General features: G+C 51.1%; 2 protein-coding genes across 2 annotated transcripts; both read left to right on the plus strand.

The window, feature by feature from the left end:
- The first annotated feature begins 1,862 nt into the window (after nucleotides 1-1,862).
- LOC135634365 (transcription factor bHLH130-like) lies at nucleotides 1,863-4,241 on the plus strand. The gene is made up of 5 exons (XM_065144782.1): nucleotides 1,863-2,859; nucleotides 3,172-3,500; nucleotides 3,600-3,665; nucleotides 3,746-3,814; nucleotides 3,922-4,241. The coding sequence occupies exons 1-5, from the start codon at nucleotides 2,292-2,294 to the stop codon at nucleotides 3,976-3,978; spliced, it is 1,089 nt and encodes a 362-aa protein (XP_065000854.1). The 5' UTR covers nucleotides 1,863-2,291; the 3' UTR covers nucleotides 3,979-4,241.
- A 3,303-nt stretch (nucleotides 4,242-7,544) lies between these two features.
- Nucleotides 7,545-10,306, plus strand: LOC103977896 (uncharacterized). Its single transcript, XM_009393549.3, has 4 exons — nucleotides 7,545-8,167; nucleotides 8,923-9,206; nucleotides 9,296-9,523; nucleotides 9,627-10,306. The coding sequence occupies exons 1-4, from the start codon at nucleotides 7,768-7,770 to the stop codon at nucleotides 10,065-10,067; spliced, it is 1,353 nt and encodes a 450-aa protein (XP_009391824.2). The 5' UTR covers nucleotides 7,545-7,767; the 3' UTR covers nucleotides 10,068-10,306.
- Nucleotides 10,307-16,445: the final 6,139 nt, after the last annotated feature.

Raw genomic sequence — 16,445 nt, forward strand, 5'->3', positions numbered from 1 at the left:
GTCTTCTGCCGAATCCATTTCAGCAATCAAACAATATTTCCACCACGTCCGGAGAGTTCACGGCAACAACACAACACTGCTCTCAACTTTCTGATCGAGAGTTGACCCTATCTGTTGTCTCACCACCGTAGCCAACAAAAGAAATGTCAACGGGATCGTCACGCACAAACAATAAAATAAAGGATGCAACCCACAATTCACCACACCTAAAGAGGGTCGGTCAGCAATCAATCTGCTTTGCAAGCAATCAAAGGTCAGTTTGTCAGAACATAAAAAACTTAGTCAAAAGAGACTCGGCCGTTCCCATGCCATGAGGCGTTGAAATCAATCTCTCTACTTTGATACTACGGACGTGAGTGATTGAGGAGACCCCAAATGCGATCGAGGACATTGTTTTCCTTCCTTGCTCCTATGTTGATCGTCTCATCTCCATCCTAGTTTGACTAATTCGGAGGCAACGGAGGGAGTTAGGTGAGGCTTATTAGATTATCCAAGCAGACACGTAAGTTCGTCGAATTCGCGAATTATAACATCATATATGTGGATGAAGCTACAGGTTTTCTCTTCCATGTCGCTGGAAAAGATCACCGGCACCGATTCTGATGAAATCTGTCATCTCTCCATCTGCAATTTTGAGCACGAGAAATGGCAGATCACGTTTCGGAAAGTGCATAGTTTCTCTTAGGAGACAACAATAGAATTCAGTTGATGTGCAATTTTTAGCTCTGCAAAGCGAGGGAACACATGAAAGAAACACGAGAAGCTTTAGATGACATTATTCCAGGGAATAATAGTTTCCAAAATAATGATCTGCTGCTCGTACCGTCTTCTCTGATGAAGAAGTAGATCGATGGAAATATCCATACGGGGGACAGTCGATGAACAAAAAACCCAGGCTGGCTTCTTTCTTACTTGCTCCATAACCCGGAAAGAGCTAAGGTTTTCATTCACTTATCGAACCATTGTTCGACTAAATTCTATCTTATCCTTTCTCTGATCGAGTAGCCAAAGAAGGCACATGACGAGTCAAATCAAGAGAATACAAAAAGAGGAAGGAACAGATCAAATAGTCAATCAAAGAGTGAGGAGGGTAAAGTGTGAAGATTCCATGAAATGGGGCACAGCTTGACAAAAACGTGAACTCTTATCTGTTTCGTCGTTCCCGAAGTGGGATCGCTCGACACAAACATCGTCATTCGGAGGAGGTCCGAACAAAACGATGGATAGAATTGACATCGTTGTTTATGTTCATTTTTGTGTGCATCGGCAGCCTGTTGATGTCTCATCTCAACACATAAAAATTGCCCCACGCCCCCCCCTTCAATCATCAATCATCCGATGAGCAGGGGGTGGCTGGGTGCCGTGTGGGTTCCACTTGTGGCGTACGGCCGCACTAAAAAAGGACGGTGCGTATCGCTTCCCTCGACCGATCCCATCCTTCCAATCATGAACGGACGGTCAGAGATCCTCCATGCTTTAAAACAAACGACCATAAAAGTCAAACTTCCGCCCTCTCTCATGCACAATCAAATTAACGGGACCCCAAATTAGCAGTAATAATAATAGCAAATAATGAACGCCTCAAATTCCGTTCCCGCAAGCTTTCTCCACATCCGTTGCACTTGGAAGGCCAACCCACCTCTTTTAAGTGGATCCCACAGAAGGACAAAGGGCGGTGAGAGATCCACGTGGGAGGTGAGAGGCTCTTTGGGTACGGATTTGGGGACGGCAAGAAGTATCCGTGAATACCTCGAACAGTGATCTAGTGTAGATTTTTCTCGAGAATGTTAGGTTGCGGAGGGCAATTTAGTCACTCAAACTGTATATATGTAGCGGCGGAGGCCAAACTTTGATTAGTTGACGGTGGTGAGAAGAAATCCGTGGAGAAAATATGTATGAATTTAAAAGAGGGAGGGTCAATTTCAGGGATTTGTGGTAGAAAATTTTGTGTTCTGCCCACGTTTCATCGATTCGTAGATGACGAGCTGCCCAGGATTTCGGAGACTGCAGTTGTGTGTTGACACTCGGGGAATTCGTCTCTGCTTTTGGAGGATTTGGAGCCCCAAACAAGGTCTTTTTCCTTCCTCTTTCCGGAGTTTCTTCGATGGCGATATGGCGGAAGCTTGAGATTTTGTTTCCAATCTGTTCGTGTTAAGGAGCTACAGCTTCGGATCTTCTCAAAAGTTTTGGGGAAGGAATTAAAATATAGATTCTTTCGAGGCAGAGCAGCTCAAGAAGAAAGAAAGAGGAGTGATTTAGAGACGAGAAGAGGAGGAGAAACGAAGGAAGTGATGTACGGTTCTCCCTTGGCCTCCTCCTCGTCGTCGAAGGGCCTAAACCTTCCCCACGCGCCCACCGTGCCCTTTGGCGGCCACCGGGAGGAGGACGCTGCGTCCGAACTCTTCCGCGGCCACCCACACCATCACCACCATCAACAGATGAACCCGGGCCTCCTCCGTTACCGTTCGGCCCCGAGCTCTCTGTTTGAAGAGCCCTGCGAGAACTCCCTCCGAGCCACGCTGTTGAGCGCCGAGACCGAGAACAAGGGCGGCACGGTCGGTTGCCAGAGGAGTCCTCAGTTCCGGCAACCGCCACCTGTGCCCTCTTCCGAGATGGTCAGCTCTCAGCAGAGGCCTGCTTACTCCTCTGCTCTGCCGACGATGTACCATCACTGTCAGCAGCAGCTGCAGATGCACAACATGCCGAATCATAGCTTGGCAGAGATCTCGCAGCGGGCGGTGGGATCGATGGCGACGGAGATGCAGCGAATCGAGAACGGAGCCGGCAGGAACTCCACCAATCTCACTCGGCAGAGCAGCTCTCCCGCTGGTCTTTTTTCTCCCTTGGACGTGGATGCTGGTAATAATCTCTTCCTCTTCTCCTTTTGGACTAGACAACTATAGATTCATCTCGATTGACACAGTTCTTGTTTGCGGAATATTACTGATTCTATAGCAACAGGATGACTGTTGTGAAACGTTGGAGCTTTTCAGCGTTTCACTTGTTGTACTTTACCACGTACATGCCGTTGGATGAGAAGCAAAATAGAAATCAGTGAACGCCTTCTTTTACCGGGAAGTGGGAACAGGTGGTCGATATAATGTTGGCCGACGAAAACAACGGAGAATTGGATTATTGGACTAAATTGTTATTCGTTCGATGTGTGTGTAGGTTATGGTAAGATGATGGGATTGGATGGTTTCGGTAATGGGGATCTCCTTCCCATGGGAGACGCCGCAAACAGGCTCAAGGATCAGATGAGCTTCCTACCGAGGCAAAACTCCCTGATGTCTAAGATCCCCGAGTTGGGGAGCGAGGAGGTGCAGAATGGAGGGATGATGATGAAGCATGTGTCGGGTCTCAGACATCAGCTCAGCCTGCCCAAGACCTCGTCGGAGATGGCCGCTGTCGAGAATTTTCTACAGTTTCAGGATGCAGTCCCGTGCAGGACCAGAGCTAAACGGGGTTGCGCCACCCACCCGCGGAGCATCGCCGAGAGGGTTATTACTCTCCTTCCTCCTTGCTAGTTAGTAGTTTACTCCATCCCTAAGCTTCGATGGGCATGATGATGCTTAACTATCGAGCATGGATTTTGTCAGGTGAGGAGGACTAAGATCAGTGAGAGAATAAGAAAACTACAGGAATTGGTTCCTAACATGGACAAGGTAATTCTCGCTTGCAATAGAATTCGACCGCACCACTCTGAGAATTGCATGGATGGTCTATCAAAACTCCTATTTTGCAGCAAACCAACACTGCCGACATGCTAGATTTGGCAGTTGACTACATCCACGATCTCCAGAAACAAGTCAAGGTATTGGAATAAATGAACCATGCTGGTCTCGTGATATCTTCAGTTCACGTCCGTCCTTAAGATTGCTTTTGATATCTTTATTTTTGCGTTGTGGACTCTGTTTCAAGGCATTAACCGAAGGCCGGGCGAGCTGCACCTGTTCGCGGAGCAAGCAGCAGTCTTAGCTGAGCTCACGAGTTCCAGATTGCTCAAGACAGACAGAAATGTAGGTGATGATATCTGAATTAGATTTGGAATAAGCTTTTTACTGGTGGAGGAAGGCCCGCCGTAGCATAGCCATGTTGCTTAAGACATCATATACGTGCTTAGTCTTTATGTATTCCTGTTTCTTTCAACCAAGAAGATTTTACCAAGGATGATTGATTAGATGGTAAACACAACTTTTGATCTCAAGAAATCAACAACGCTCTTACATTGCTTATGGTAATTTAGATTGGCCATGAATGGTCCGTGCTTCATTCACGCCAAGTCTTAATCCCATTCTTCTTTAGATGGTTATGCCAAAAGAAGTGTCGTATATATGCAACTCAATCTTGAATCAGAAAACAGAGTTCCCTTTTCTCGAGAGGAAGATGAACTGTGAGGATGAAGAGGGAGAAGAAAGGTAGAGAGCAGCTGGAACCAACGAGGCGATAGCTCCTGGAAGAAGGAAAGCGAAAAGCAACCTTCTTTTTAACTCTCACTGTCGGTGGGAGTGATGACCACGTCATGGTAATACGTTCCTTCTTCTTCCCCTCACCATCCAAAGTCAACTCACTTTGTGTCTCGGCACAGCATCAATGATCGCACCTTTTAGACCCCGCTTGTGAAGAAGCTGGAATCTCGATCTGTTTCCTTTATTCGAGGGCAGAAGTATCGCGAGAGAGAGAGAGAGAGAGAGAGAGACAGAGATATCCGCCTCTTGCTTGGGTTAAATGTGGAGGGTAGATATAGTGATGGAGAAGTTTACACGGCAGGAGCGACGTCCAATGGTCAATACCAATAAACATCAGCGACATGGAAGGGAAGCACAAAGCGGCGATGGTAGCTGTCAAGTGTTGCCGGAAGATTCACATGATTATCGCCAAATCGAAGAGATAAAGGTGGTACGTATCCATTGCCTTCAAGCAGGCCATTGCCCATCCAAGCATGAGAAACATGTTACGGAGAGAGCTCCTGCGGTCAGACCGATTTAGGCCTCTTGCAGTAGGATGCAGGAGCTTCATCACATCGGCGAAACACAAAATGCTCATCCAATTCACTGGGATTTGCAGTCATGCTATTGAATCCAAGGAAGTCTTGAACTCCCACAATTGGACTCTGCTATTCTCATTTAGAACAAAATAAAGGCCTTCAAGGAACAGAAAATGAAAAGAAGAGGCGCCCTCGTCATAATATCTGACAACAACAAAGAAGAGACATGAAAAGAAGAGTCGATGCGACACAGAAAACAATTTTCTCAACTATTTCCTACATTAAGAGTGAGAGTGGAGTGGGAAATCAATACAAAACGGTGTCACGTTAATCCAGAAACAGATTCAGCAGGTAGGGTTCCACCTTTGGACCAATGGGAGCCACGAAGAAATGTTTCACTTGTCTGTGACTTGCGCATGTAAAGTCAACTTCCCGAGTTAAGCTTTTGAAGGCGAGTGTGATGCTACAGAAAATTGCATGTTGCGCTAGCACAAGCACAGCCAATCTTGACGAAGTCGCTCGAAAGGAAAAAGTACTAGAAGACATCAACCGGGTAGTGATCACTGACAAACAATGTCGGCTTCCATCACTCGAGACATCCTTCCTAGTTTCCATGTAAAGTTCCGATGAAGCTCCCATGAGGAAGAAGAAAGTCCATGAACTCAGCCATTGGCAGCCAACAGGGAGTATTATATGTAGCACGGTAGGCTTCTGGAGCTAAATTACTCTTTGACGAAAACACTTGGGCTGCAAACAGATACTTTGGAGGAAGCATGATGTCAAGTAATGGAAGCACATCAATGGGAATACGAGCATCCTTCTTTGCATGTTTGTTGCAGCCATTTTTGATTCTTGTAAAGCTTCCAGAGACTACTTCACTTTCAACCTAAGCTGAAAAGTAAGCGAACATTGCGCAGTGCCTTCAAAATTCATAAAGCTTAGAATAATTCAACAAGTCTTCTGTAGTTGACCCACAAATAAAAGCTGTGAAGAAATGCCTAAACTATTGAGCCATCCAAATCAGATAGAAAAATCAAGCTGAGAGACATGCATCCTACTACCGAAACATTACACCTGAGAACTCAAGACTGTCATAAAGATTTCACATGCTACTCTTTCCAGGCCAAACAAGCAGCTTTTCGAGTGTCGCCGTTCATGGCTCGTTTTCTTGTTGGTATTCCCAAAGATACAAGTGTCGACATTGGGAGTAAGCATCTTACAAGCTAACTTAGCCATGCAAGTGAAGACCGCAGACGAGAGTCTGGCAAGTACGACAGTGTCCGGGAATGATTGGAGCAAGATCACCGATAATTCTCATCATCACTCTCAACGCGGGTCGTCCCACCATCATTGCCTTCGTCAAGCCCAACCTTATACTGTTGGGAAATGGCACAGACTTCTCTCGAGGCATTCGTCATCGAGTAGGGATGTAAACATCCGTTCTTAGGACAGATTATAATTGAGGAGGAGACTGCTGGCCAACTTTTTGATCTAAGATTTTGTGCGTTGCTTCGACTGTTTCCACCTATTCTCTCGCTTTCTTAGTTGGCTGTTCGGCACTTATTTGATCGTTCCCCCGCATTCTCATCTTTCGTTCTTCTTTTTCTTATTCTTCCCTTTTCCATTGACCAATACGAGTTCTGTCCTTCTTATCCATTTCCCTTCACGTTTTGCTTCCCTGTTTCCCGGCGTGTGGCATCCGCCGCACAGCAACACCCACGAGAGAGCAAAGCGAACGCTGACAACATACCTTCCGTCGTCTATCAAAAATTTCTCTCCTTTTTCTTTCATTTTTTATACTTGTTTATGATGACTTTTGATCGTTGACCAACTGCCTTGCAGGCGCTCGACGAACACACCCGGGTGAGGCTAACCAGACGGGAGAACACCGTGCCAACGCACGAACGGAGTGGCCCCACCCTTGCCAGCAACCGCAGGCGGCGAAGGCACAGAGGAAACGTAAGCGCCAGCCGAGCCGTCCACGAGCTGGTGAGTTCACTTCCCGTGACATTTCTGTCGATTTCGGCGATCTACCGTCCATTTCGTTTGATCATCAATTTATACGGACGTCGGTGATCGTTCTGCATGTCGATCCTGTGGTGGAACCGCGAACCGTCTCCCACGTCTGAACGGCTCATGGGTTTCTCGATTCCACGCCTTCTAGTGGCGGTGGGCCCCATCGGCGCACGCGAGCCGTGTTCGCGCCATTCTGTTGGGCCACCAAGATCCAACGGTTGCCATCGGAGATCAGCTTTGCACGAAACCGTGTACCCGCTCCAAGTCATCAACGACTGCGATCGCGAGGCGTCCCCACACTAGCCGCCCCTAACCCTGGCGCGGTTCCCCGTCACGCCCGAGACACGGACTACCGGTTCTCCCCAATCGCCAAGGCCAATCCCACAGACGATTTGGCACTGGGACGAGACGTTGGGAGCGCGGCCGCTGTGAGCGAGCGGAAAAAGCTGTTCCCTCACCTGATGGGTGTAGGAAAAATCCATCCCCGGCCGCACTCTTCCGTCATCTCCGACAATTGTACTATTTTAGCTCAGCACTGCATTTACTATGCCTCCAAAGCCCAAGTCTCTCTCTCCCTCTCTCTCTCTCTCTCTCTCTCTCTCTCTCAGAGACTGCCTCTCTTTCTAAGATCAGGAATCTCCATTGAATTCGATTCAAAGAAGAATTTCTCGGTGACAGGCTTTTTGGTCTCACGTGCTTCTTCTTCTTCTTCTTCTTCGATACTGGGAGGATTGGTGTGGCTAGAGGGAGCGAGGACGACTGGGATGAGAATGGACCGCCTGCGGCAGTCGTCAGAGCGGGCCGCGGTGGTGGCAATCGAGTGCGTGGCGGGAAGCTCCAAGGCGGAGGAGTGGTGCGGGGACATGCTGCAGACCGGGGACGTGGTGGAGGAGATCCAGATCGGAGGATCCCCGGCCGTCCACTCCCCGTTCAAAGGAGGCAAGAGCGGGGTCCAGAAGCTGCTCCACTCAGCCTTCAAGCGCGGGGACACGTCCATCGAGGTCAGGGTCCGGCGTTGCGGCGGCGCAGCGGCGGAACTCCAGGCCTGCATCGTGCCCCACGGCGCAGCAGGGCGGCGCCAGTACGCGTTGCGCTGCATCCGCGACCCCAACTACGCCGTCAGGTTCGTAGACCGCATGGAGAGCGAGTGCATAGCGTTGCAGGGTACGGCCTCTGTCCTCTTATGACTCCCACAGAGATCACTATGAATTCACCTTCCAAGTTGGACAGGGCATATTATTCTTACTGATTCTTTAGCATGGACTTGTTGGCACGAGGCACCAAATTTCTTCATTTAATCTGCAAACTCCACTTTAATTCAATTCAATTCAATTACAAGCTATACCACAGATAATATAGTGTCTTTATTGTCCTGTTAGTTAAGTAATTAACCTAATATATCGTAGAAGAGTGTAGTCGTTGGAAGAACCTCAAGTTTAGATCAATTATGGGAAATCTATACAGAAAAAACCTCACTCAAAGATCATTGACATGTTCCTTTGCATGACTATAATTAAAAGGTTATACTTCTGTATCCTATCTTGAACGAGATTCATACAGCTTTGTATTGAGCGAAGATTCCTTTTTATACTCTTACTCTCATGTGCAATACTGGATTCCAATTTGTTAGGATAATTGCCAAGCTAGCAATAGTATATATACCATAAGATTCAAACCGGGATGTCGGAAAACAGTTGTGTCTCAAAATCTTGACCAAAATGTGAATCACTTTTTCAGGAGTTGGGTCAAAATTTCAGCTATCATCCAAGCACGTAAACCATATCGTTGACTCCATAATTTGGATGTTTTTAGAAGTTACTACCTTAATGAAAGATGAATATAATGCATGAAATATGGGGAGTTGTTGCCAAGCCATGAAAATTCTGAAACCACCACCAATAATCTCATTCATTCTCAAGGTTCAAGGAGCTCGAGGGTGGTGTGTGCGCTGAGCACTGCCAAGCTTCAGGATGGGTATGTTCCGTACAATTGGGAAAAGAAGATGCAGGAGTTTCTCCCAGTTTCCAACTCAAGCTGCTTCCTCTCGATGCTGATTCTTCCCAAGGCATTGGACCCGCTCGCTTCCCGGTACAACTCCCTGCAAGACACCTTGGCCCGTGCAAATGCTTGGCTCTGCTCCTCTCAGACTTCAGGAGTCCCCATCGAGTTCATGAACGTCCAGACCGAGGCTCTCCTAACCAAGGTAATCTTATCGACGCCATCCATGGATTGCTGGAATGAGTTACACCAGCTGATGGATATGCTAGGGAGTCTCGCATTGTTTTCCCACAGGTATCTGGGGAGACCGCCTCTGCAACCGTGAATAGTGGATCACTATCGGACCTCTCAAATCTCGCAAATGCTAGCCTTTATGGGTTCGAGGACTACCATGGGGTCGACATTGGAGTGGTGAAGGCAGTCCGGCTTTGGTACACCCCAGCCGCTGGGGAACTGGCAGTAGACATTAGGCTTCAAGAAGGTGACACGAAGTTGGGCTTAACGATAAGCCGCACCGAAGAGGTTTGCTGTACTCTCTCTCTCTCTCTCTCTCTCTCTCTCTCTCTCTCTCTCTACCTGGCCGAAGCACGAGATCATAACCTGACTCGAGCTGCATTCTTGACAGGGTTTCATCCACATTTCTTCGGTAGATGAAAGTGACAATGAAGCAGCTTCAACACGATCGGGCCTCGGAGATCTGTTCAGACGAGCACGGAACTCGTCCAAGCTGCTAGTGATCTCAAGGGTGTCCAACGAGAAAGTCCTCCCGTGGATGGTGTCTTCGGCAGGAGCCATTCGTTGCTTCGACACCATCTCGCTCGGCCAGAAGCTGTCGTTGCATAGGCATGCGTTGAAGCCCATCCGAATTCATGTTCTGCTGTGGGAGCAGGCATCAGCTGGTGCGGTCGCGCGGTACAACGCGGCGCCGCCACTTTGTGTCCCATTACCTCCATCAACGGCTGAACTGCCGGTGCATCTCGTTGTCGCTGATGCATCTAAGATAGGGCTCGAGAGGGACACTGCAGGCGACGTTTCATTCAGGTTTAATGAAATCTGCTTGTCATAGCAGCCGAGTCCGACCACTTCGCACGATCACCTCCTCCATTGTATATATCAGTTTCAGTGAGTTGAGAGTAGATCTGTTCCTCCCATATATATTACTTCTATAGCTGTGCGTGCGTGCGTGCGTGTGTGTGCGTGTCACAGATTAGTCCGAGTGAGGTTAGATCATCAGTTACCTTTGTAATCTATAAGCTGTATGACTGTGCTTTGAGTTGAAAAGTGAAGCAGTCAACCTTTCATGGAGCTATAAGATCAGAATCACAAATTGATTTGGGCTGCAGGACACGCTTCAAGCCGTGGAAATGATGTTGGTGTAAACAACTTTAAGTCGTGGCTTCCAGACCGACGCGGCTTGGTTCGGGTCCGAATAGTGGGGGATCTCCCTGGGGCGTTTCTTGAGACTGCTGAGGTGGCTAGTTGCGGTGTCCCAATCGGGATGGGGTCGTCGTTTCCACTGGGAGAGGACTCCCCGCCTACGTCTCTAGTGGACGACCTCCGTCTTCGCACCTGCACAAAGGTCAGGTCGGGGAGCTCAACCCGACCCCTCCGATGATCAAGTTAGTGGATAGTCGTAGGGGGTTTCTTTTTCTCCCTCTTCCCTCCTCCTCACGAGGGTTTTTATAGTGAGAATCACCGTTGCCTGATGTGCTGGCCCGCAGGGAGCAGGATCGTACTTCTGGTAGCGTTTGACATTGTCGTTGGCGTGGCGTGAGGGATCGAACCTGAACAGGGAGTTAATGCGCCTTAGTAGGCGTTCCGGTCCACGTTGACCAGGTGCCTCATCAAGTCAGCAGAGGCGTGATTTGTCATCTGGTGTAGTTGATGTCACGTGAGTCTTATCGCAATTATTACCCTCATTATATTCCCCCCCGGAAGGAAGCTATGCGTCGGTTGCTGTAATGGGAGTCCGATGCATGGCTTCGGCTTTGAGAAACTGTCCTTGCTGGGCGTTTGTCGGTCTGTCGCCAGGGGTGCGGGAATCGTGGAGTTTAGTAATTAAGGAGGGTTGCGTGCGTAGCGGTGACCCCGGGGTAGTGTGCGGCCGAGGAACGCAACTCATTCGATCAGGCCGAGCAGAGGCTGCGGTCTCGAGCGACACGTAACTGAGGGGCGTGACTTAGGTGAACGGGCCACGTAGAGGCGGTGGTCTCGGGCAGCATGGAGCCGAGGAGCATGACTCAGGCGGGCAAGCCGCGCAGAGGTCGTGATCTCGGGCAGCATGGAGCCGAGGAGCACAACTCAGGCGGGCAAGCCGCGCAGAGGTCGTGGTCTCGGGCAGCATGGAGCTGAGGAGCATGACTTAGGCAGGCAGGCCACGCAGAGGTCGTGGTCTCGGGCAACATGGAGCCGAGGAGCACGACTCAGGCGGGCAGGCCACGCAGAGGTCATGGTCTCGGGCAGCATAGAGCCGAGGAGCACGACTCAGGCGAGCAAGCCACGCAGAGGTCATGGTCTCGTGCAGCATGGAAGCCCAGGGGTGCGGGTGGCCAGGTTACTTCCCTCCCAGGGAAGCCCAGGGGACCGTCACTTTCGGGAGTCGTTGGTTTTCGAGGCTGATAAGATCAGCGCTTCAGCATTCGCACCACGTGCCAGTTGGCTGCCACGTCAGGCCATATTTATGGCGAAGTGACGTTTGGTCTGCCTGACGCAACGTGCTTAGGAGAGGAAGGGTCACCGTTTTGGCGGGATTTTGCCAATAAATAGCGTGCAGTTGGCTTCCTGCACATCTTGTTCGCCCAGTTGCTCCTTCGAACTATGTTGCTCCGTCCGAATCGGCTATCCTGCTGTTCCTTCCTAAGGTCGGTGAGGATGGCTTCCCCTTCTTCCTTGCCCTCGTCTTCTTCACCATCCACCTCCGGTAATGCCGGAGAGAAAATATTGCCGCCGAACCCCAACTCGTCATCCGACGAAAAAGCGGCTATGGCTCTCGAAGCCTTAATGCAGCCGCACGACCTCGACTCTGCCATGAGCGAGTCGTCACTTGGTTACCTCCGAGGTCGTTATGGTATCCTGAAGGAGTTTGTTCTTACTGCCCCCGAGCCGGGGCAACGGGCGTACGACCCTATCCCAAAAGGTTTCGCCCTGACTTTAGACGCCTTCGAGGCCGGGCTAAGCCTCCCATTGCATCCCGTCATCTCCTCTTATATTTCGTGGTGGCGTATTTCCCCATCGTAGATGGCACCGAACTCCTAGCGCTATCTGGTGGCGTTTATAGGGGAGTGTCACTACGCCAACATTACTCCGACCCGGTCCCTCTTCCTCTCCTGTTTTCGCCTTTCCAAGGGTTTAGGGGGCTACTATTTGTCCGCCCAAGCGGGCTTTCGGTGGGCGGCGCGCGTGATTGACAACACCTCTCCGTCCCTGAACGATGAGGAGCGCAAGGACCTTCGACGGCTCAAGGAGATTCTCCCAGCCTCTCGGGTCATCCAGGAGATGACTGAGGGGTGGCTGGTCGAGGCGGGTCTTAGCCCGGCGCCTCGAGGTATGCCCACGGCGGGTAATGCTAGGGTTTTCCTAAGGATTGTTTTTGGTGTTCTAACCAATGTTGATGTTTTCGTGCAGAGATGGTGAACCTTATCGCTGTGAGCGGGGGGCGCTCTTCGTCGGTCACGTTGTCGTGTCAAACGACTGAGCCCGGGGCCGGCACAAAAGAAGCACCAGTAGAACTTGAGGCTAGCAGGCCTCGGAAGAAATCGAAGATGGGACCCCAGAAGGGGGATATGTCTCCACCTCGAGCCAGCGAGATCATTGCTGAACCGGGCCGCCGTGATCGACGACGGGTCCCTGGTTGAGGCGAGGCCAGCCCGAGCAACGAGGTGGCAGGGAAGGCGCCTCGGGAACCTTCCATCCGCGATCTATGTCGCCTCCCTGCGGGAACGCAGGATAAGCCCTATCAAGCTCGGGTGATGGGCAGACTCCCGGAGGGCCAACCCTCCGAACCGTTGGTCGCCCGGTGGGCGGGCCTGACCCGCGGGACCCGGGTGTGGGCTGATGGGGATCTTTACACCATGCCCTCAGACGTTTTGTTGGGCAAGTCTGCTAAGTCATTGATGTGGGTAAGCATTTTGCTATCGACAACCTTGCCTGAACGGTACTTGTCCTGACTTTTTCTCTTTACAGAGCCATCACTATACCATAGTGTTGATGGACCGCGTTCACGACGCGGGTCGGGCCCTCGGCGTTTTGAGCGACCGCAACGCTGAGCTGCGTCGACAAATTGAGGAGGTCCGCACAGGGGCGGCTCTAGAGGCTGTCGCTGCGACTGAGCATCGAGCTTCTGATTTGGAGGCGGAGGTGTCACGCCTCTCCTCTACCTCGAGGGTGGCCGAGCAGCACGCCTCGGAGCTGGAGGTAGAGTCGGCGTGTCTCACATTAGAGGCAAAGGCGGCCAAGGACCAGAATAACGAGCTCCAGTCGCTCTTGAGGGTGACTCGAACCGAGGCTCGTCTGGCTCGAGACGAGGCGGTGGGCCTCGCGCGAAAGCTGGAGGAGGCACGCGCCGAGGTAAAGAGGGCTTCCAATGCCCTGGCCGCCGAGATGAGTCAGCGACTGGAGAAAGACAGGAAGCTGATCGAGGACTACAAAGAGTTCTCGGGTTTTCAGTTTGGTCTGGTCCGGTCGGGGAATGTCACCTATGAATATGGGTACCAGATTGCCCTGGCTCGTTTCAAGGCACGCCACCCTAACCTGGAGGTCGAGGAAGACCCCTTCACCTCTTGCCCTGAAGACCTGAGCGTCGGAATGCCAGATGAGGTCCCTTTTGACGACAACGCCGAAGCCTCCGAGAAATAGAGCATTGTAATAACTTAGGAGTTTAGTCTAGGGCTGAGCTTGTCTGGTCCTATAATCAGTTTTTTGACTTTAATAAAAGCTTTCGTTTCAGACTTCTTGCGTACTTCACCTCTCCTTTATACGAAGAATTTCTTCAGATTTTGCATGTTCCATATCCTTGGCAAAGGGTAGCCTTGCATGGTTGCAAGCCGATACGTGCCGACCCGGACGATGTCGATAACCCGATAAGGTCCTTCCCAATTGGGGGTGAGTTTGCCGCGCGCTCGGGTCGGGTTGCTGACCTCAGTCTTGCGTAGGACAAGGTCACCTAATTTAATGGGTCGAGGTTGCACCTTGCGGTTATAGATTCTAGCGACAGCTCTCTTGTAGGAGAGGTCTCTCAGGTGTGCGTCAACACGCCACTCTTCGAGCAGGTCGTGGCCGGCTCGTATCCCTTGGGCTGAAGACGTTTCATCGTACTTTTCCGTCCGAGGGGTTGGGAAAACCACTTCGGGGGGTAGGATGACCTCGGTCCCATATGAGAGGCTGTATGGGGATTCTCCGGTTGCGGTTTTGGGGATGGTCCGTAGGGACCATAGGATACTCGTGAGCTCGTCCACCCAAGCGGATCGGGCCGCAGACACTCTCCTCTTGAGTCTGTCTAAAATAGATCGGTTGGTCACCTCGGCCAACCCGTTTGTCTGGGGGTGGGCGACCGTGCTGAACCTCAACTGAATCCCATAGTTCGCGCAGAACTCTTGGAACCTTGCACTGGCGAACTGGGATCCGTTGTCCGTGATGATGGTTCTGGGCAAGCTGAACCGAGTCACGATGTTTTTCCAGACAAACTTCTCCACTTGTCGCTTCGTGATTGTTGCTAGTGGCTCGGCCTCGGGCCACTTGGTGAAGTAGTCTACTCCCACGACGATATGTCTCTATTGCCCCAGGCCGGTGGGAAAGGGCCGAGGAGGTACAATCCTCATTGCGCGAATGGCCACGTGTAGTCAATGGGTGCGAGCGGAACTGTAGGCTGCCGGGGCGTTCAGGTGTGCCTCTAGCACGAGCCGCACCGCTGTACGTAGTATCTTGCGTCTTGGGACATGGTGGGCCAATAGTATTCTTGGCAGAGGACTTTGCAAGCCAAGGTCCATCCAGCGATATGCTCTCCGTAAATCCCCTCATGGACCTCGGCTAGGACTGTCTAGGATCTCTTTAGGCCCGAGGCACCGCAGTAGAGGATGCGAGAAGGACCGCCTGTAGAGTCGTTCGTTCACCTAGGAGTACCATGCGTGCGTTCGACGGATGCATCGAGCCGCAGCCTCATCGGCAGGAAGAATCCCGTCGCGCTTGAAGTGCAGCATCTCTTGCAACCACATGGCACAATCGTCGGCTGAAGATACAGTTGAGACCAAAATGGTGCGAAAGGGGAGCTCTTCAATCCCGGACTGGGCTTTGGAGTCCGACCTTGAGGCCAGTTTAGCCAGCTCGTCGGCTCGCTCGTTCTGACTCTTTGGCACCCTAGATACCATAAAGTGAGAGAAATTGGAGGCTAAGCTTTTTACCTCCGCCAGGTACTTCGCCATGGTTGGTTCCCTGGCTTCGTATCCACCGTCAAGTTGCTCGGCTACCAGTTGCGAATTGGTGAGGACGTGAACGACGTTCACCTGCATCTCGAGAGCTAGCCTGAATCCTAGCAAGAGCACCTCATACTCGGCTTCGTTGTTGGTTGCATGGAACCCGAAGCGGAGGGAGCGTTCGAATGAACGTCCATCAGGGGCTGATAACAGCAATCCCACGCCCACACCACTCGAGGTAGCCGAGCCTTCCACGTGCAGGATCCATGCTTCCCCCGGATGCCCGGAATCCTCATCTTCTATCTGAACGAGTTCCGAGATGAAGTCGGCTATCGATTGGGTTTTGATGGCTGTCCTCGGCACGTACTGTATGTCGAACTCTCCAAGCTCTACCGACCACTTGAGGAGCCGACCTGTACCGTCGAATTTAGATAAAATCTGCATGAGCGGTTGGTCAGTGATTATCTCAATCGGGTGAGCACGAGCGCTAAAGCAAGTCTCTCGATCGGTGGATACTGCTCCTTAGACTCACTCAGGACATGGCTGATGTAGTAGATCGATAGTTGCTCACCGGAGGCTTCTTTGATCATGACGGAGCTGACCGCGTGCCGGGAGGCAGCTAGGTAGACACTGAGTCTTTCCCCAAAAGAGACCGAGGCAAGGCGGGAGAGGCTGGCCAGATGTTGTTTGATTTTTCCAAAAGCTTCTTTGCATTGTGCCGTCCACCGGAAGTCCTTTGGGTTCTTCAGCGCTCTGAAGAAGGGGAGGCAACGATCGCCCGATCGGGATAGGAAACGGGATAAGGTAGCGAGCCTTCCGTTCAATCGCTGCAAGTCCTTAACCGTCTGGGGGGCTTGCATATCGATGATCGCTTGGACCTTTTCCGGGTTGACGTTGATTCCTCTTTCGTGTACGATAAACCCGAGGAACTTCCCCGAGTTGACGCCAAAAACGCACTTTGCCGGGTTGAGTCGCAGAACATACGTCCGCAACGTGGCAAATGTTTCGGCCAAGTGGTCAGTTGATCCGTGGTCGCA

This window comes from Musa acuminata, chromosome BXJ3-3 (genome assembly GCF_036884655.1).
Source record: "Musa acuminata AAA Group cultivar baxijiao chromosome BXJ3-3, Cavendish_Baxijiao_AAA, whole genome shotgun sequence".
Classification (NCBI taxonomy): Eukaryota; Viridiplantae; Streptophyta; class Magnoliopsida; order Zingiberales; family Musaceae; genus Musa; species Musa acuminata.

What these genes read in the sequence shown, in the direction of transcription:
- LOC135634365 (XM_065144782.1), top strand. Translation starts at nt 2,292, where the DNA reads ATGTACGGTTCTCCCTTGGCCTCCTCCTCGTCGTCGAAGGGCCTAAAC. An exon ending in TCCCTTGGACGTGGATGCTG is followed by an intron (nt 2,860 to 3,171) that starts GTAATAATCTCT and finishes ATGTGTGTGTAG; the next exon opens with GTTATGGTAAGATGATGGGA. An exon ending in CGCGGAGCATCGCCGAGAGG is followed by an intron (nt 3,501 to 3,599) that starts GTTATTACTCTC and finishes GGATTTTGTCAG; the next exon opens with GTGAGGAGGACTAAGATCAG.
- LOC103977896 (XM_009393549.3), top strand. Translation starts at nt 7,768, where the DNA reads ATGAGAATGGACCGCCTGCGGCAGTCGTCAGAGCGGGCCGCGGTGGTG. An exon ending in CGAGTGCATAGCGTTGCAGG is followed by an intron (nt 8,168 to 8,922) that starts GTACGGCCTCTG and finishes TTCATTCTCAAG; the next exon opens with GTTCAAGGAGCTCGAGGGTG. An exon ending in CCGAGGCTCTCCTAACCAAG is followed by an intron (nt 9,207 to 9,295) that starts GTAATCTTATCG and finishes GTTTTCCCACAG; the next exon opens with GTATCTGGGGAGACCGCCTC.